The sequence below is a fragment of the Sturnira hondurensis genome, unplaced genomic scaffold (assembly GCF_014824575.4).
Source record: "Sturnira hondurensis isolate 20B ecotype Veracruz unplaced genomic scaffold, ASM1482457v3 Scaffold0019006, whole genome shotgun sequence".
Classification (NCBI taxonomy): domain Eukaryota; kingdom Metazoa; phylum Chordata; class Mammalia; order Chiroptera; family Phyllostomidae; genus Sturnira; species Sturnira hondurensis.
In genome coordinates this window covers 7890731-7910139 of record NW_028091637.1, presented here as the reverse complement: position 1 = coordinate 7910139, position 19409 = coordinate 7890731, and the positions used below count along the sequence as shown (strand labels likewise).

The window sequence follows — 19409 nt, the reverse complement described above, 5'->3', positions numbered from 1 at the left end:
CAGCCCCAGGAACCACAAGGACAGCACGTGCAGAAAGCTTTAGGAAAAGAGAAACCTTTGTGAAGACCAGAACTGAGTTCTCCAAGTATTTTAATTAGGAAAAAAAAAAAAAAAAACATGTCTGATTGCTAGTGTAGCATTCATTGTTACAACCAATAGGATGTTTGCTGTTTCAACACATTTTATATTTCTTTGTTTAATTTCCATAGGCCATTACTTTTTTTTTAATCTAGAGAGAAGAGCAATAGATCTGAATGTAAAATGAAAAGATAATTTAACTTTATGTGAAAGAAAAGAACTTTTGTGCTCTGGATCATTGTCTTCCGTCCCAAAGAAAGCTTATGAAATTTAAATATTTTAAAATTCACAAAGGGGAACAGATTATACAGAATATTTCTATATGGCATCATCATAATTGATGGTAGCTGCATTCATTTTATAAGCATTTACTAATCGAATACATTATTAGGACAGATTAAGACAGCATTAAGAAATCACACTGGAATAATGTGCTCAACTATTTTTAATTCATTTCAGCCTGTCTATATTATGCATCTTCTATGTTCAGTTGTTGAGCACTAGAGTGGATATGGGATTTAAAAAAAGGCATAATTCTGCCATCCATTTGGGTAAGGTAAGCATACAGAAACTGCCACATAAAACTACATGTCACAAATGGACACCCTGTACGGGAGAAAACAATTCAATGTGAAGCAATGAGAGTTAAGAGCAGAGGAGTTACAAGTCACAAAAATCTGCACAAAAATGGTGTACTGATATTTGAGGGGGATTTCTTTGAGAGGGGGTTTAGAAAGGAATGTTAGGTCCTGTGAACTGGAGGTGCAAAAATCGGCCAAGAAATCAGTACCAGAAATTTGAGATCAGACATAGAATTGTAGTTATAACCTGAATTAACATGGCCATCTTGGTCCTCGAAAAAGTGTGACCTGTATTTATGAATCTGGGAGTCACCGGAGCCCATTTCAGGTAAATATTTTTCTGATCTTACACTCCTTTTAATCGTCCCAGAAAACTGCCAAGCTCCAACTGGATGGTTTGGATGAATTGGACACCATCCTAGAATGAGATAGGGCAACCATGCTATCATGAGATAGCGCAGTCCTTACCTAGTTATAATGGAAGTACATCAAATATAGCCTATGTCTTAGGTGCTGCCCATCAGTGATTACACCTCATAGACTTCAACTGTTAATTTACATTTCTAGCCTAGAGAGTAGATATTAATGAAATGGTTCTCATGATGTTAATAACTACTACTAGTAATGGTAAGAGCTATCATCTCCTGCCAGAAATTTTGTAGAGCTCAACACAATCTCTCAGTTAGCTCTAGTAACACTTCTGTCATGGAGCTCTTATAAACATGTGAGGGAAACATTACATTCCACAAGTAACCTGTCAAGAGACTAAATGATCTGCCCAAGTTCAAAAGTAAAGAAGAGAAAGAGCCAAAACTCAAACTGAGATCCATCTGCCACCAGTGCAGGCGTGCAGTCTGTGTTCTCCCCCAGTGAAACCCACAGAGGGAACAAGGTCCCGGCCATGAGACTGCCTTGGGAAGCTCCTCATGAACTGCATGGGCGCTGCTCTTTAACGTCCTGTAGATGCAGCAAAGATGCAGAACCCTGGTCCTCGGGATGAGAGAAACAAAGGGACTGTCAAAGAGTATAAACAAATATGAAGTTGTGCCCTTTTCAAATAAATGCCAGGAGTAATTTAACCTTAAACTATTCCACCTAACACACGGATTCATTATGTTAAAACTAAAACAAGTTCCCAACAACGATGAGAAAATTACTTTTGTTAGCGATCTTTCATATTAAATTAAGAGGCAGAGTAACCTTAGACAAACCATGACCTGGGGACACCACAACTGGAGATTTTACCATTTTGGAAGATTAAAAATCACCAAGCCCTTATTATGTGAAATGTTAAAGGGACTTGTATAAGAAAAAGAAGATGAAAATATGAACAGTGAAAGGATAGCAAACTCACAGTTATCAACAACCACACCCAAAACAAAAGCAAACCAAGAGGACAGCTAGATCAGGAGCAGAACCATAGAAACGAAGAACACATGCAGGGTTAGCAACAGGGGAGTGGGAGGAGGAGAAGGGGGGAGAAGGTACAGAAAAGAGCATAGACAGTAGGTAGAAAATAGATAGGGGGGAGGGCAAGAATAGTAGGGGAAATATAGAATCTAAAGAACTTGAGACACGTGGTTATAAACTAAGGGGGGGAGAGTGGTGGGGGAGGGGGCGTGCAGGGTGGAGGAGAATGAAGGAGGGAATAGAACAACAACTATAATGGTATAATCAATAAAATATATTTTAAAAATAAATGATTTTTTGTGAATATTAATAGTATACAGTATTCGATGAGTTATCCATTAGTGTTTATATCATTAGTATTACATTAGCATTATTATTTACTATAACTAACAAGCCTGGAAGCCTACACTGAAGCTGCGTCTGCATGGTGAACCACGCCGTGTGGTACAGCACAGCTGTAACAGGAGCCTGATACGAAATTAGCAAAGACCCACAGAAATGACACACAACAGTTATGATGATGACGAGAGAACTCTCATGTCCTATGTGTGGTTAGCCTTTTGGTTCTCAGATATTAATATTACATTATCCCCAAACTCTGGCAGATTCACACTTACATGCCATTCACAAATTACGTACAGTCCCATTCCCACAATGCCAGGACACCACACGGGCTGCGTGTATGCACTGCTTCTGTCAAACATTCATGTACCCTGTCAGACAATATATCATCTACTAACACAATGCAAATCCTCAGAAAAAATAACTATTACCTCTGCTTTTGAAAAAAAAAACATTCACTATAGAATAAGGTATGCTTATTTTTTAAAAAAGAATACTAGTGTGACTTGTTTAATACAAATGTATTTCTTAATTCTTCCACTTAAAATAGCTTTGTAGAACACATCTAGGTCTTCAAAATAAAACCAGAAAAATGAGAGAATAGTTTAAATTTCATCTTTATCCTGGTTATCTTTCTAAGCCTTTTCTAGTTCTGAAAAGGTGAAATGGTTTGAATATTAAATTTTACCCTAACTCAGTGGCATTCAAAATGATTTTTGTTTTGTTGTGTTTTTGTTTTATTGGAGATGCCAAATAGCTTTTGTTTATATAGGTTATATCTTTTAATATCTATCATTTCAAAGAATTAAACTGAGAAATCTCAAGATGTTTCCTTATTAATTTATTTTTTAAAGCATCAGTAATAAACCTATTTATTGCATGATAACATAAGTGAAGCATTGTTCTAAAAATATTTTTAAAGGCCAGAGTAGCTTTGTTTTATATTTACACAAATCTCTAATTTCTGGCCTCCTTGAAAATAGCTGGGTTCTCATATCCGCTTTTGCATTTAATCTTTTATAACATCACATATTATTTAGCCTCTGGCTAACTCCACTCTACACTCCTGAGAGAATCAGAGTGAAAAAGGCAAATACTTTTTCAGTATCATGAAAATATTTTGACCTTGCAGACCACCAGAAAGGATCTTAGAGACCTCGCTGGTCTCTGAATCACCATTTGGCTTTCATACACCATGGCATTTGACAGTAGTTGCCCATAAAAATACATTAGTTTCAACCTTTGATTTCAATGCTTTTGTCCGTCTAAAAGAATTTTTGTATTGAAACCCCAGTATCTGATATATTGGTACAATTCTATATCCTCTAAATGGACATTTATCAAGACATATTATGATTAACTAAATCATGCTGCCAACCAGTGATCTACTCACTCGTAGGACACATGGGCCCAATTTTACCTACTTCTACAAATGTCTTACAAATATTCACACTGTTTAAACTCTTTACAGAGAAGCCAGTTCCTAGCCAATTACCTATCAACAATTGCTACCCTACTTAAAGTGCATCTAGTGTGTTTATCTCCAGGGAGTTTGGGAAGCCAAGGAGAGAATGTCTGTCTTACTCAGTGCGCTATCATCAGCAGCAAAAGAGTGGGGATATAGAAACTCCAGTATCTATCAGTCGCTGTTTAAGAACTGCCCCAACCAGGCGATGCAACTTCCTAGGCACTTCTGCCTCTCCCTGCTCATAGGTAGACCAGATTCCTGCAGCCTGGGGCCAGCCCACCTACAAAGAGAGACATAGGTGCTGGCTGATGGAAGTCAGGCAAGCACCCTGGGAGCTCTATCATCTTCTCTAATACCAAACAGCTAGGAATCAACTTAAAACACTGAGTCAGTTTACCTTAGGGCTCTTCATTGACTCAACTAGTACAACTATTTGAAACAAATTTCTGAACCAAAAGAAGTCCTCAGATCAAAGGAAAATGGTTGTTTTCATATTTACAGCCTCCTAATACTGCTACAAGTTTGAATTAATATTTGATGTATTGGGGTCAATAATGATGTGCTCTGAGATCTAAGATGCCACCCTCAAAGACTTTCTTTTTAGATGTTCAGTAGTTTTCCATCCTAACATATCCTTAAGAGAAGCTACAAAGAAATTGTAGTCAAAATAATTAACATGAGGCTTTTATTCTTCCTATTTAACAAACAAGCAACCCAGTGATTCAAAGATTAAAAACTGGAGAAACTCAGAAAGTTCTCCATATCCTGTTTAGTAATGTAATCTAGAAATGGTTCAGATGATACTCAGTTGAAAAAAAGTTTTATGCTAGTGTATTAGTTTTCTGTTGCTGCTATAAGAAGAAATTTAAAAAATTTAGGGACATAAAATTACAGAGATTTACTATCACATGTTCTGTAGATCAGAGGTCCAACAGAGGTCACAATAGGCTGCCACTGTGATATACACAGGGCTGAGGTCCTTCCTTGGGGCTTTCTGGAGAATCCCATTTCTTGCCTTTTTCATCTCTCCAGGGCCAGCGATGGTGAGGCAAGTCCTTCCCAAAAGCCTCCCTGGTCTCCACTTCTGCTCTTCTCCACTTTCAAGGACCCTCATGATTACATTGGGGCCATCTGGATTATTCAGCATAATTTTCCTATTTTTTAGGTCAGTTTATTTGCAACCTTAATTTTAACGGAAACATTAACTCCTCTTTACCATGTAAACTAATTTGTAGCCTCTATAGGCAGTGGTAATTAGACTGAAACATATCTGAGGTGGAGGTGCATTGTTCTGGCTACCACAAATCGACATTTACATATTTAATAAATAATTGTTGGTACTTTTGTGACGTGTATTGGGTTAGATGTTTTAAACATAAAACAAACGGGAAGGCGCAATCCTTATATGCAAAGCATTTGTGGGCTGTTTCAGGGTAAAGAGAAACATCAAAGTTCTTTTTAGGAAAATGTCAATCCAATGGGACAAGAGTCTTGGGAGTATGTGAAGTTTTAAAAAATGCTTACAAGCATGTCAATTTCCTATAAATTATTTTTTTCTGTACTGAAAAATGATTAAAATAATAGCAAGCTAGCTAATTATTTGTAGGCTTAAAGAAGAAATCAGAGGAAACAGTTTGAAGATAATCAATTGATGGCGGGTTCAGAGCTTGCCTAATGAGCATTTTTATTAATATTCCTCTTAAAACATTTTCTTAAAATTTGCAGATTTTCATTCTGAAGAAAATTAGATCACAAATACTGAGTTGTGTGCATGGCAAGCTGATTGATCATTACTCGCGGAGAATGGCAAGTGTTTCATTCGGGATACTACACATTGATCCCAAAATTGGCTAGAATGTGTTTTCAATCAGTCCTAACAAATGAGATTCTGGATTTGGAAATTCACTAAGCACTTAATTATTCAGAGCTTGGTTTCCAGGGCTTGTGTCTTAATTGGTCTTAAGCCACTCAACCCTCTTTGCTTGCTAATAGGACACATTCGGGACAGACAATAATGGTTTACTCATTAGTGATGCTGACAGGAGGCAAAGCCCAACATTTCTTAGAAATAACATAGAGGTTTTAGAGTGTGTTTTGTAAGGTTTTACTGTGAAATCTTCAATGTATACATTTTTGAAAACCTGAAGGTAGTTACTTTTTAGAAATAATAGATGAACATGGCTCTTGATTGTAGAGATGTGCAGAAGACCTCCCTGCCCTCTTCTCTGGTTCATGAAATTATGACTGCATAAACAAAAATCAAGTTTTGGAGTCTCCAGTGGAGACTCCCAGTAAATTGTCCTACTACTCATTGAGGCTTATACATAATTATAGAAAATAGATGCCCCACAAATCATATTGACCATATTATATTAATTAAACACTATAGATTTTACTATGTCATTAACTGGGAACAATAAGCCATTGTAGTACTTTCTCTAGGCAGGGAGAAGCAACATTATGCCCCAAAGGACAAAGGCACACGCCAAGAAAATCACTTTTCTGTTTATTCGTAAGATACTCACATATTGGGGGTGAGGAGGAAAAAGTAGTTAAACTAGATTTAGTGGCAAAAACTTGGTGTCTAGACATTACTTCCATATAAATTGGGCAAGATCATTTGACATGTCAAAAAGCAGAATTTACCATTGTGCCAAGAAAGAGTTATTGAAATAAATAAAAATCAGACTGCCAGGATCACCCCGTGAAAACACACCTGAAAAAAATGAGGCATTTAACAAGTAGCTAGAATCTTTCTCGATCAAATGATTTCTTTTTCTTGTGAGTATTCAGCTCCTTCTGTTTCCATATACTTAGATATACAAATAAATTTTTTTCAGAAGTTAGAAGAAGATATGAAGACTTCATCTCCGAGGGTGCCAATGCTTGTTTACAGGAGATGTGTATCTCCCACACACCCTCAGGAATTTCATTAAAAGCAAATAGAAATATGAAGCTTGGTCAATTCACGGAGTTGTGCATCAAGTCCAAAGAATATTTATGAGAATTTACACTGAGCTAAGCAATAGCCCTTGAAGTGACAAAAAAGAAGGAAAAAAAAGCCCTGCTTCATTGACTCAGACTCAAATAAATAAACAAAAATTTACTTCAGCCTGTTCACACTCCCTAACCTGCTCCTATGAAGATTAGAACTTTAGATGAAAACAAGGGAAGTGTGAGATTAAGCAAGGAAGGAGACAGTATTGAAAAACCTTCTCATCAGAAGCCTCCAGCTTTTCTTTTCTTTTTTAAAAAATATTTATTTATTTATCTTTAGAGGGGAAGGGAAGGAGAGAGAAAGAGAAACGTCAATGCATGGTTGCTTTTGGTGCATCCCCTGCTGGGAACTGGCCCCTGCCGGGAACTGGCCTGCAACCGGCCTGCAACCCAGGCATGTGCCCTGACTGGGAATCAAACCACGATCCTCTGGTTCGCAGCCTGCGCTCAATCCACTGAGCTACACCGGTCAGGGCAGAAGCCTCCAGTTTTTCAACAGATCATCTCCACTTCACTTCAGCCAACTACAGGCATTGTCATCCGGAGCTCATGGTGATGTTGACCACTCTCCCTTTATCTAAACCCCAAACCTCACCCTTCCCTTCCTCCGTGACTTCATTTTCTATGCCCACACCTCACCTTCCCTTTGCTGGCATTGTGACTATTTCCTAGCTCCTAATTCCATGGCCATTTTCTTCTCCTACCCACCGCTGTCAGCCATGTCACTGCCCCTCATCTTCTTCCATACTTCTCTTGCTAAACCTAAACCCTGTCTACCATCTGCCTACAACCGCTAATATTTGCCTTTATCAGCTCCAATATGTGGCTCATAAATGCCACTGTAAAAATCATGAAAAGAATAGATTCAGTCCATGACATTCATTTCACCATTTTCAGCTGGTCTAGCTCCCTTTTTAAGACGAAAGTTATAAATCAAAGGGTACTCTCCCACCACCATTCCTGGAGCACCTGCCTTAATTTGAGTTCCCCCCAATCAGAGCCTGGTATAAGGTAGTTTCATTGGGAGCTGATGTCAGGAAGAGACATGTAGAAAAAGAAAAGAAAGGTGGGGAAGAACAGGAAACCAATAAAAAATGTCTCATTGAACTTGTTACCACTCCTGGCAACGCCCTAAGGAGCCCTGTAGAAAGTAACTCAGAATTATTCCTTCGAAGGGCAAGGGGCCCAGTCTTATGCATTGACTCCCACCTCCCATTGACGGAGGGCCAATTTATGTATCTATTGCTCAAATATTCAGAATTTTAAACCATGTCTCTTAACATAAATTTTATTTAAGTACACTGTTGACATTTTACTCTAGGTGACATTTTCTTTAAAAATTATCTGATTTTAAATATTTTTCCTCATGTACTCCCATGATCTGGACATACATATCCACAATCATATACATTTTATAATTACATAAACAAGCAATAGTAAAATTATGTCAAAGCACCAAAAAGGCACACCGTTTTATATTATTTATTAGAAAAATAGGATTCATCTGGCACTTATTACTTGTCTAAATTCCTGTTTATCACAGGATTTGGTAAAATGTAAAAGATCCCCAAATGTGCTGAGCTTTCTCGCACCCTTCCCTAATTCTTGGAGTTCATTTGGGATTAGAAATAATTACCTGAAGAATAATGAAATCATACTGAAAGGGAGTTACTCCATTTTCTTCTGGAAAGATTGCTCCACAAATCGGAATATGTGCTTATAGGCAAAAGTCTAGTTTGAGAGCAAAGTGTGATTTATTTTTCTACAAACCAGCCTGCACGTTCTATTCATCAATACATGTCCTCACCTGTGGAAGCCTCTTCCTCATGGTGCATCACTCTGCTCTGGGGACTCTTCCAGAGTGAGCCTTTCAAGTCCATGCCCTACAGATCCCTGCAGTGTCTGAGAGCTTACCCTTTGCTTTTAGTTTGAAAATGGAAGACGTTCAGGCTGCACAACATTGCCAAGCAATTCATTATGGGACAAGGGAATGTAGGGGGCTAGGCAGGCAAGCAACTAATGATCCTTCCTTTTGTCCAGAAAACATCAAGATCGATATGTCAGACATGCAGCATTTATGGAACACCGCGTTTTCCTTCCCCTCTAGGGAAGGGAGAAAGTGCTGGATGATCTGTTTTTTGAGGATGGCCGAATGACTGACGCTCTTTAATACACACAGTGCCATCTATCTGCCACCGGCTAGTAGCCACATGCTGTGAACCACTCTGCCTGGTTTCAGGAATTGTAATTCGACTTCTTGTGGCTGAGGGCTAATGATGACCTTTGGAATGGGAGCCGAAGGAGATAAACTTGTCTCTGGTAGCAAACGCTGCCTCAGTTTCTTCTTCCTGTCCCCAAAATTTGGTCGGAAGTCAATGATGGGTAAGACCCCTCACAGCGAGGGGCAACCTAGGCCAGACATGACCACTTGGGAGGCCATGATGGAAGGACTCTCGCCCCGCCCCCCCCCAGCTTTGACAAAGCCTGAGTCCCCATGCCCTCTGGGAGAAGCGCTTCCTGGCTCTAATCCCCTTAAACCTGAATACCCGATGGGGAGAGGTGCAGCTCCTTGCCTTGCTAGAGCATGCCCAGGGAAAAATCTGGCATCACAAAGACTCCCTGATAAACCTGTGAAATCTGCTCTGCTCAGAGTGCTTTCATTCAAATGTTAAGGGCTGGAGCAGGAAACTCTAAAACTCTTCCTGACAGACTCTGACTCGGACTAAGCCCTCAGATTTCTTTGAAATGTTATCTACTGTTTGATCCTTGCCGCCCTGTATTCCTGTGTAGTACAACCCAATAAAAGACCTTGGAGGAAGGGGCTCAATGCCTTTTTCCCCTGAGAAACTGGCCACCTCTCCTCCCCAAGCAGATCACATCATGTCTCAGTCATGTTTACTCTCATCCGTGGCACACGGGGGGACTTGCGAGGAAAGTCGCCCCCACAGCCACACAGCCACCTGATCTTTGTTAATTCCCTGTACTATATATAGCAGAGTTCAAATAGTTTCATTTTTGGCAGGTATATTTAGCTTCATTGATGGAGGTAACCAAAATCTGAGATAACATTTTAAGTCAAAGTGAACAGAGCTCGTTCTGGGAGGCTCTAACAGGCATTAATGATTCACGATGTGCTCATTACAATTAGATCTTTTATGAGCAAATAGGAGGAGCCCAGAGAAAGAAAGCATGAGTTAAAAGAAGGACCTACAGAGTTTTCTTTCAAGTCACATATTCTGTCAGGAATGAAAGCTAAACACCATCATGATATCTATTTAATGAGTGAGTAAATTATTCCTAGAACAATGCAAATTATAATGGAGGAAGCAACATAAATATGGTTCATGTTACCTATCCTTGCAAATATCCTTAACTATGATGTTTTTAGAATTTGAAATTTAGGCCAATGTCAAAATTGGGGGTTGAAGTGAATTTCTCTTTCTTATTCTTTCATAGAAATGACGCAGTAAGGGACTGGGAAACTAGATGGTCTTCTCAGAGGAAAAAAACATAACTTTGCCTCTCCTTTAAGAGGAATCGTTGTCAAAAGTGACAGGGGCCCAAATGGCAGTATGTTTTTCCAATGCCTTGTGCACACTTCCCCAAGTCATCCCTGAAGAGAGCAGTAAAGAACCCAAGTTCCATACCGATTGTCCTCTACTGTTTTAAAGAAGGGTAAAAGCACGGCTCTAGTATGAGAAGACGATTGACTTAACATGCAGTCTTTTCAACAGCTTTTCTGGAGTCTGAGAACCTCAGGCCATTACTGGGCCCTTGTGGGTCCCTCAGTCACACAACTTTAAATCATTATATTGAAACTATAAATGTGAGTTTCATAAAATCACAAAGTTCTGAATTTGGAGATGCCACATTTTGAGAATGTTCTGAATTTGGAGATGCCACATCTTGGAAAACTGAGATTTTTAAAATAGCTGTTTGAATTCTATCGTAGTTGCAGGTAGATCGGATCAATTATAATCGGCTTTCATGAGTGTACCCAGAAGCAAGGACAGTGTCTCTAAAGCTGTATTAGTACTGAAAACGTTAGGAAATTGGTCACTTAAAAAAATATCAAAGCAGCGGCTTCCACTCTGATTTCAGAACACATAGTGACCTCCACTCTGTCTTCCAGATGGACTAGATAACTGGATCAGCATAGTTTCTGCTCATATAAGATTTCAACTACCTACAACAAATAACACATGGGAACAAATAAAGGCAAACAGTATACACCTAGATTTTATTATACCTGTTGCCTTAACTTACTGAATATACCCAATGAGGGCACTTTACTACTATATCTTCCAAAATACTGACATCTTGTATTATGTCCTGTTTTGTTGCACATCAAATTTAAATATCAAAAATTAAATATCTTCCATAAACATTTACTAAACTCTGTTTAACTTTCAGTGCATAAATAAGCATATTCAAGTACCAACTGTGATTAAGATTGTATGTTTAATTCTATTATTGTTGAGTATAAAAATCAGAAGCATAAAGGTATATCTCTTAGAGGAGTTTTATCACTGAGAACAATTATTTTGGCTCTCATGTTCCCATGAGATAAAAGGGAGTGAGAAACTCATAACTAAGTTCTTGCTATTCACAATGTTTCCATTGGGTGTAGCTATGCTATTAGATAGGCTGCTATCAGAGCCTGCATATTCAGGAAGAACGCCCAGGTATTTGGGGGTTTTTAATGACTCTCTTTGTCTTGAGCATTGAGTTGCTTTTGTCAGCTATACGTTTAATGAGGAAAGCAAAGAAAACAGTTTCAAATCAGTCGAGTAGAGAAGTATTTCAATGTCTTTTTCTGAAAAGGAAGGAACCTAAAAAACTGAGACCTGTATTAAAACTTGAATAAACAATAGTTTCTATATAATCTGCTCCTTCTTAATTTTTTATATAGCCATCTAATGCACACTTAACCTGAATGCCTTCCCTATAGATAAGCATCTGCTGGGTAAAATGAGATAAATGTGGGGACATTCCTCTATCAATGCAACTCCTTTCTTCAATGATGGGTCTGAGCACAGTGTCTTAAAGTGCTTTTTCTGCTAAAATAAAATAAAAATGAAAAGCATGTCTCCTAAAATGCAAGGACAGCTTTCATGCTGAGATGTAAATTGCTAACTCTTTTCCTAACAACACCATATGTCTCCAACAGGATCGAAATGCAGTCAATTCTCAAAGGAACGTTATGCATGGAAGCTAACCAAATCTAGGCACTAACCAAATCGAGGCACAGGCTTTACTGTGTGGTGACCCTCTGATAACCAGAGATGCTACTGCGGATTTTCCAGCTCACCCAACTCTCAGTCTGAAGGACTCTTCTTCTGTCCTGACATGTCCCCCAAACCAATCAATTCATAAAAGAACCCTAAACCCTTCAGAAAAATATTTCTTTCTGTTCAAAATCCCTCTTGTATAAACCTCAGTATGTTTTAAGGAGTTGAAATGTTCAATCCCCGAACACTTTAACCATGAATTTTAAATAGTACACACATTACATAGCAAAGACTATGGATATCCAGTTGAAAAGGACCAAAAGAAAAATATTATCCAGCTGAGCTGAAAAAGTTACATTATTCTTTCCCCTGAGAATCACCAAAAATAAAAAAGAAATGAATAAACCAACATACATTAGTCAGATAGTTCTTTACCTACTCACTGTAATTCTTTTTTAGCACCATTCTTTTTTCAATCTTTAATGTTTTTATGTATGAGTAAGATATATTATTAAATTTACTCACCTAATATTAAATACTTTCCATACATCCTACTACTAGATTAATATCAAGTTAAGTCAGGCATTTCTAGCTTAAGCTTTGACACAAGTGGTATATTTAATTTTTTATTTTGAGTGCAATTCTTCTTTTAGTGTAGTTCTTAATAGCACAAAGTATATCATCTTATGATGTGTATAATTAAGCATTTTGCTTTGGATAGAACCAGAGACCTGGGAATAAAGAACAAACTGACAGTGACCAGAGGGGAGTGGGAGGGAGATATGGGGGAAAGGAGGGGAAGGAGCAAGTCAAGGAACATGAATAGAGGATGCTCGGGCACAGACAATGGGGTGAGGACTAAGTGTGGGAGTGGGGGCCAGGGTGGCAGGGCAGGGGACAGCAAGGTGGGGTGGGGGCAGTTGTAACTGAACTAAAAGTTAACAAAGAAAGAATTTTGGTTTGGGAAATGTGTAATGCCCCGGAAAAGTCTAGACGGGTACTCCTCAAATTCTCTCTGATGAATGGACAATTTCAATAATTTTTTTCAATATGTCAGACACTGATATTTTTGTAAAATATGAACTTAGGCACTCAGATTTTATGACAATGTCAAATTGCTATCCAAGTTTCTAAATGCTTCCTCCCCCTTTCTGTACTCTTCTCGTCATGGACCAGTAGGAGATGTTTGGACACTGGAATCCATCCATGGACCCTCGGTGCATACCACTGTTCAGATACTTTGTAAATTAGAAATCAAGAACCCAATATTAAGGACGGGAGTCAGAAACTTCCTTAGTTCAAGTGCAGCTCTAGCTCTTCTTTGCTGTGATTTCCTCTAGTTCACTTGAGGGAATGAGCCGCAGAGATTCAACGGAAAGGCAGAAGAGGAATCACCAAAAAGCTTTTGGTAGTTTTGACAAAGATGAGTTGCTACATAGTACTAAAAGTTGTACATTTATAAATGCAAATGTTCCCCTCCCAGGACCCCACCAAGGGCCCCACCACGCACTCACTGTAGTTATTGCAATGAGCCTGGACTCTCTGGGGTGACCGCTTAATGGTTGGTCTTACCTGGGATGCCAGGTGGTGTTTTCAGATATTTTCCATTAAAATGTTGAATTACCACTTCACATTTTTCAGTAGACTCCATTCTGGAAATAGAAATAAACAGGGGATCATATACTTTTCACAAACGTATGCACAGTCAGGAAAATTAAAGAAAAGGTGGGGGGGACAGAAAAGCCATGGAAAAGCTTGACTTGAGAATTTTACTGGAATTGTCAACCATGACCATCAGGCCTAGCCTGCATGACCATAACTGCCCGGAGTGTGACTGTACTGAACGTTGCTTCTGCGGATGGCCCTGTGCCGAGTCCTCACTCAGAGGCAATACTGAGGCATAATCTTGTGCAATCTACACGACCACGTGTGGCAATTGAAAGTGCTCCATAAATACCTGTTAAGTGTCTGAATTAGCAAACCTGAACGGTATGGGTCTTTGTTACTGCTTTTCATATCTGGTGAGGGTGCTGAGGCTGAGAGAGATGAACCACCTCGCCAATGAGGAGCAGTGTCCGGGCTTCAGCTGAAGGCCATCTAATACCAAAGCATATCTTAACTACTAAACCAGACTGCTGAGGGACCTCACTGAACAAGTGGATGAGACGTGCTGTATTTTAACCGATTTCAGCTCAAATGATGATTTGAGTGCTGTCGCCAGTACCATGACGCTTTCATTAAAAACCCACTGGATGAAAGATACAAGAGAGAATTACTTGGAGTTTCAAATGTGAGAGGAGAATGAATGTACACCAACCGCAGGTCCTGGACTTTCTTAATTTTGGATTTTGGACAATCCTCTCTTAGTTTATACTAGATATCAGTGTTCCTAAACTGGGTTTCTCAGGCCAGATTTTGTCACCTCACACAGAAGCTAATGAATGAACATTTTGAGCTATACAATCATAGCTTCAATATTGGCAGTATCACCATATCCTAAGTAGAGTAGAAGCAGCGACATTTTTAAAATAATTAACTATATCTGAGCTTTATTATTTTATAAAATTGGATGGGAAAGATAAAAATTAAAGTGTTTGTTCTGATTAAAGGAAGTTCAGTCCCACACTTAATTAATAGCACATTAGAGACAAAATTAAAAAAATAGAACACACATATATATATGAAAAATATCTATGAAATGTGCAAAATCTGTCTAAAAGGCAGAGTATAATTTACATTTTCTGCTGTGTCATTACTGTGAGTTTGCCTGGAATGGGGCCCTTTGACACAATTTGTGAAACTTTCCTACATCGAAATCTAAGGGACATTTTCAAGATCATATTATACAACCATGTTACAGGGAGGGGTTACAAGGTAAGAAAAAGATGTGTAAACAAATGCCAAATAAGTTTTACACTCATTACAGCTCTAGGAATTGAAATGCGAGAGGAATTCCAGAAGTCAGAGGAACACAGAGAAGAGGAAACTGAAGGCCAGAGGGCCCTCCATGCAGTGATTAGGGTGGGGGCCGGAGCCCAGCAGCAGAAAGGGCCTATGTCCCTCCAGAGATGGCAGGATGAGCAGATGACTGCGGCTGGAGGGGAAGATTCACTTGGGGAAACTCTTGAAGAAGAGTTGAGAATGCAGACACGGCCATCTAAGTGATCAGGGTAAAACATCTGAAGTTGGTGTCAGGAGCACATTCCATTTATGGCGCTATAATTATTTTCACTAAAACTTTTTACAGTGCCTTTTCTGGTGTCCATCTATTCCTGTGAGGCGCGGGATGGACAGAGATTTTCTGCATTTGTGCACATGGCAAATCTCTTCCTGTATCAGTCAGGACGGGCTCCATGGGCACTATCCCCGGGCAGAACCACAGAGCAGCACCCTTAGAACAAGCCTGCACTTGGTTTAAAACTCCATTGACAACCTCTTAAAATTCCTAATAATTTGCCAACAAGGGGTCACTCATTTCTGTACCTTACTGGGTCTCCAAAATTACATAGCTTTTCCTGCTACAAAAAAGCACAGGGAACTGATTTAACATAAATTCATTCATCTGATGGCTTGATGGAACCATATTAGTGTTATTTTGAAAGATATCTGAAGAATGAATTTTTTTGTCCAAATTGAAATAAAGAAACTCTTTAAGGATAATAACATGCAATTTTAAAATACAAAAATATAAAACAAAGATAGTATTTCGTTCACAGTTTATTCACAATTTCTCCCAAATCAGAAGATATTTGGATTAGAAACACAGGATAAATCTTTAGGAGTAGCTAAGTACAATTTTCTCAACTTCTGTAAGTTTTCTTTCTGGTGGAATCTTTTATAGTGAGTCTTCCAAATTTTATTTTATTTTTTTTTAAGTAGAACTCTTATTTCTAGGGGAAAAAAGAATTCTAATTCTGTTCTTTCTCTCTTTCTGCATGATTTACTATCCCTTGTCTCTTAGGGAAAATAACCTTCCCTCCTAGCAGAGACATGAATGGGAGAGGAAATGTAAGCCTTTAATTACTACAGATGTTACTTTATGGAATTTTTATTCCAAGAGAGCTACAGAATGAATAGCTTATGCCCCAGAGTCCCCCTGTTCATGCTCTCTCTGGGTACTCCTCCGGTTAGAAGGCAGCTCAGAATCTAAAACTTGCTTGTGAGAGTCCTACCAATCAAATCCTTTTTCGTTGCCTTGAAAATGACACGGAATTCTAAATGAAGACTACACTGGGTGGGGGCAGTGTGTGTGTCTCTGAGTGTGTATGTACTGGTCAATTCTATGTGTGTTTCAGGGAATCCAGAGAAAGCTAAAGAAGAACATCAGGTGGCCAACACACTGGCAGATCATAAAATAATTTTGTTCTGGTTGGAAAGGCTCAAGTCTTCCCTTTGGGATTCTATATATGATCATCTTTTCTTAACACTGTTTTTCCGCCGTATCAAGCCGAATGGGGCTGTTTCTACAAATACAATGATAAGCAGCCGCGTAGATTGCTCACTTTAGCTTCATTCAGATTTAACTAAGTGAGTGTCTACAGTGAGCCTTGAGAGACTCTCGTCTTTGAAGGAATAAATGCAATAAAAGTCTGTTTTCTATAGCTGCCGGCGCTTAGTGTCAAACCGCGTTATGCCGCACCACCCAGCAGTGACAATTTCATTTTAATACACAGGGCACATTTTAACAAGGCAAAACTGTCCCAGCAAAGACGGCAATATAGGAGCTGCCAAGGGGAAAGTCTCGGTGTTCTTGGTGCATTTTATGTGGGAACAGAACAAAAGTGAGACCCACGGAGCTCTGGTTGGGGCGGGGGCGGGTGGAGTGAAAGAGACCGTATTTGAATAGCTACCTCGGAAGAATGTGCCCATTTTCTTCTCAAGTTTCACAATTAACTGCTTTGAAATGCTAGCTCAAGCTATCTGCAATCTGGCACACGCTTCAGTTGAAACTGACACTAGCTTTATCAAGTGGGTCTGAAAAGGCAGCAAGCCAGACAAAGCTGCCTTTACACGTCCCTTTCAGATGGGCCACGGAATCACTACAACTGAGCCCATTCTTCCTCGCGGGGACCTGAACCCCCTCGCGTCCCTCAGAACAGCTTGCATGCCAGGCCAACCATTCACCGGATGATACATTAATTAGGTTCTTACAAGGCTCTAATCATTGTGTAAAGCTTGAGGGTTTTCTGTTAGGTCTGATGTTTAAATATAAACACACATTAAAGGTCCCTTTTGACATTCTTTCTTGTCCCGGTGCCTAGGAACCTGGCTTCCATTATTCAACATGCACCATGGAATTTTGATTTTTTTTAAACTTTTTTCCCAACAACCAGGAAGAGGAGCTGGTTTCACAGCCAATACAATTCCCACAGGCAAATGACATCAGATGAGAGCCTGATCCAATATGACTAGAATGTTCTAGGTCAGACTTTACTCACAGAGGTGAAAAGTGTTTTGCAAAAACCATTTGCAGCCCTTCACCTATCTCGCTCCAAAGAGAACCTCTCAGTGCATGGTTTTAAAGCAAATAAGCATTATTAACCATGTATTTTTTTTTCAATCCACCCTGTAATTTATTATGGTTAATGAGAGGTTTCCACTATTGTGAAATTTTTGTGGTTTTGCAATCACAGGCTCTGCACAAACGATTGGCAACTTAGAAACCTCCCACACCGCAAGGCAGCCATCCCTCATTTCCGGTAAGATTTACGCAAAGGGTCAACATTAAAAGATTTTTTAGAGTACCAAAATGTGCATCTCTGACATTTCAAAAATAAATTACGTCATTTACTTCTGAACCCACTGCAACAGAAGGAATAACAGTGAGTCCCTGGAATGAAGATGAGAGGATGAGCTGAATTTCCTCCTGAGTTTTTGCAATACGTTTTAGGATCCAAGTGTCACAAACGCTCCAGAGGGGTCTCCCTGCCACCTCCCTTTGCAGAAAGCCAGATAGTTGGTGAGGGTCTCGCTCAGCATTACAACACATTCCTCTTAGGAAACAGAACTTCGGACGATATTGGACTAATGCAAATTCACTCCCAGGTTTGGGAATCACAAACATTCAGGATTAGAAAGAGCCTCCGATATCAGCTTCTTCAGATGAAGAAACTAATGCCAGGAGACTGGGCTTGGCTTCCTCAAAGACCAGTTAGTGGGTGAGCCCGGAATAGAATATTTGCCTCCTGACTTTGAATGCAGGTGGCTTCTTTGGAAGAGATGGAGCTCCATTGTGGTCTCACGCCATCCCTCCTGATTTCCAAAGTTGAAGGTGGATGCATCCTGGTAGTTCCCTTCTACCCAGCCACTACCGAGTAGAGCAGTCGTCCCCCCAAATGGAGGTACATCCTGATATGACATGCCTGGAGGGCATGGCCACCTGTCTGGTGTTCACGGCAAAAACATGTACATACTGTGGATCCTATCCTGAGAAAAAATCAGACAAACCCAGATGTGGAGTCCTTCTCCAGAATACCTGGCTAGTACTACTCAGAAAAATGTTTAAACTTTGAAGAATTTGTCACAGACCAGAGCAGACTAATGAAACAAAATGACAAAATGCAAAATGGTATCTTGGATTGGCTCCGGCAACAGGAAGAGAATATCAATAAAAGGATTGGTGAAATCCAAATAAAGTCTGGCGTTCAGTTAATAGCAATATACCAATGTCAGTTTCTTTTTCTGATAAATATTCCACGGTAATGCAAAGTGTTAACAAAAAGTGGAACTCGGTGTGAGGTATATGAGAACTCTTATTATCTTTGTACTTTTTCTGTAAAACCAAAGTTCTCCCAAAATATAAGGCGTATTTAAAAATGTCTGTACATTAAAATTATCAGGAAACTATTTTTAAAAATACCAATGTCTGGGCCTTCACCCAGGAGATTCTGACTTAATTGCTTTGGCATGAAGTCTAGGCACATAGTTTTCAAAGCTACCCAGGTGATTCCAGTGAGCAGCCATGGCTGAGAACCACTAGACTGGAGTTCTATGTCAGGTGTCCCAAACTGGAAACTGTGGGCTAAATCCAGCTTTTAGGGATGTTTTGTTTGGACTGCAAAGAGTTTTTGGAAAATTTGAAATAACTGTCAAAATTTAAAGTTGGGGGACTCCACATAAAAATTTGAATGTCTGATTGCTATTAAAAATTAGATTATTTGAGCCATGTTTTTGGTATGGCAAGTATGGTATAATAAAAATAAATTTGGTTTTTGTCCTGGTCCCTGGCACAGAACTCTTAAAACCTTTGGAATTTCCTGAGTAATGGGCATGTTTTTTGTTATTCGTAATGAGCCCCTTTTG

At 39.3% G+C, this 19409-nt stretch overlaps 1 protein-coding gene across 6 annotated transcripts in view; it reads right to left on the bottom strand.

Annotated features, from left to right (window-relative positions):
* RBMS3 (RNA binding motif single stranded interacting protein 3) overlaps window positions 1-19409 on the bottom strand; it is a 480675-nt gene that overhangs the window by 204998 nt on the left and 256268 nt on the right. For all 6 annotated transcript variants that reach the window (XM_037070856.1, XM_037070857.1, XM_037070858.1 and 3 more), the window contains exon 5: window positions 13680-13759. In XM_037070856.1, the coding sequence (XP_036926751.1) occupies window positions 13680-13759 (80 nt within the window). The remainder of the gene's footprint in view (window positions 1-13679; window positions 13760-19409) is intronic.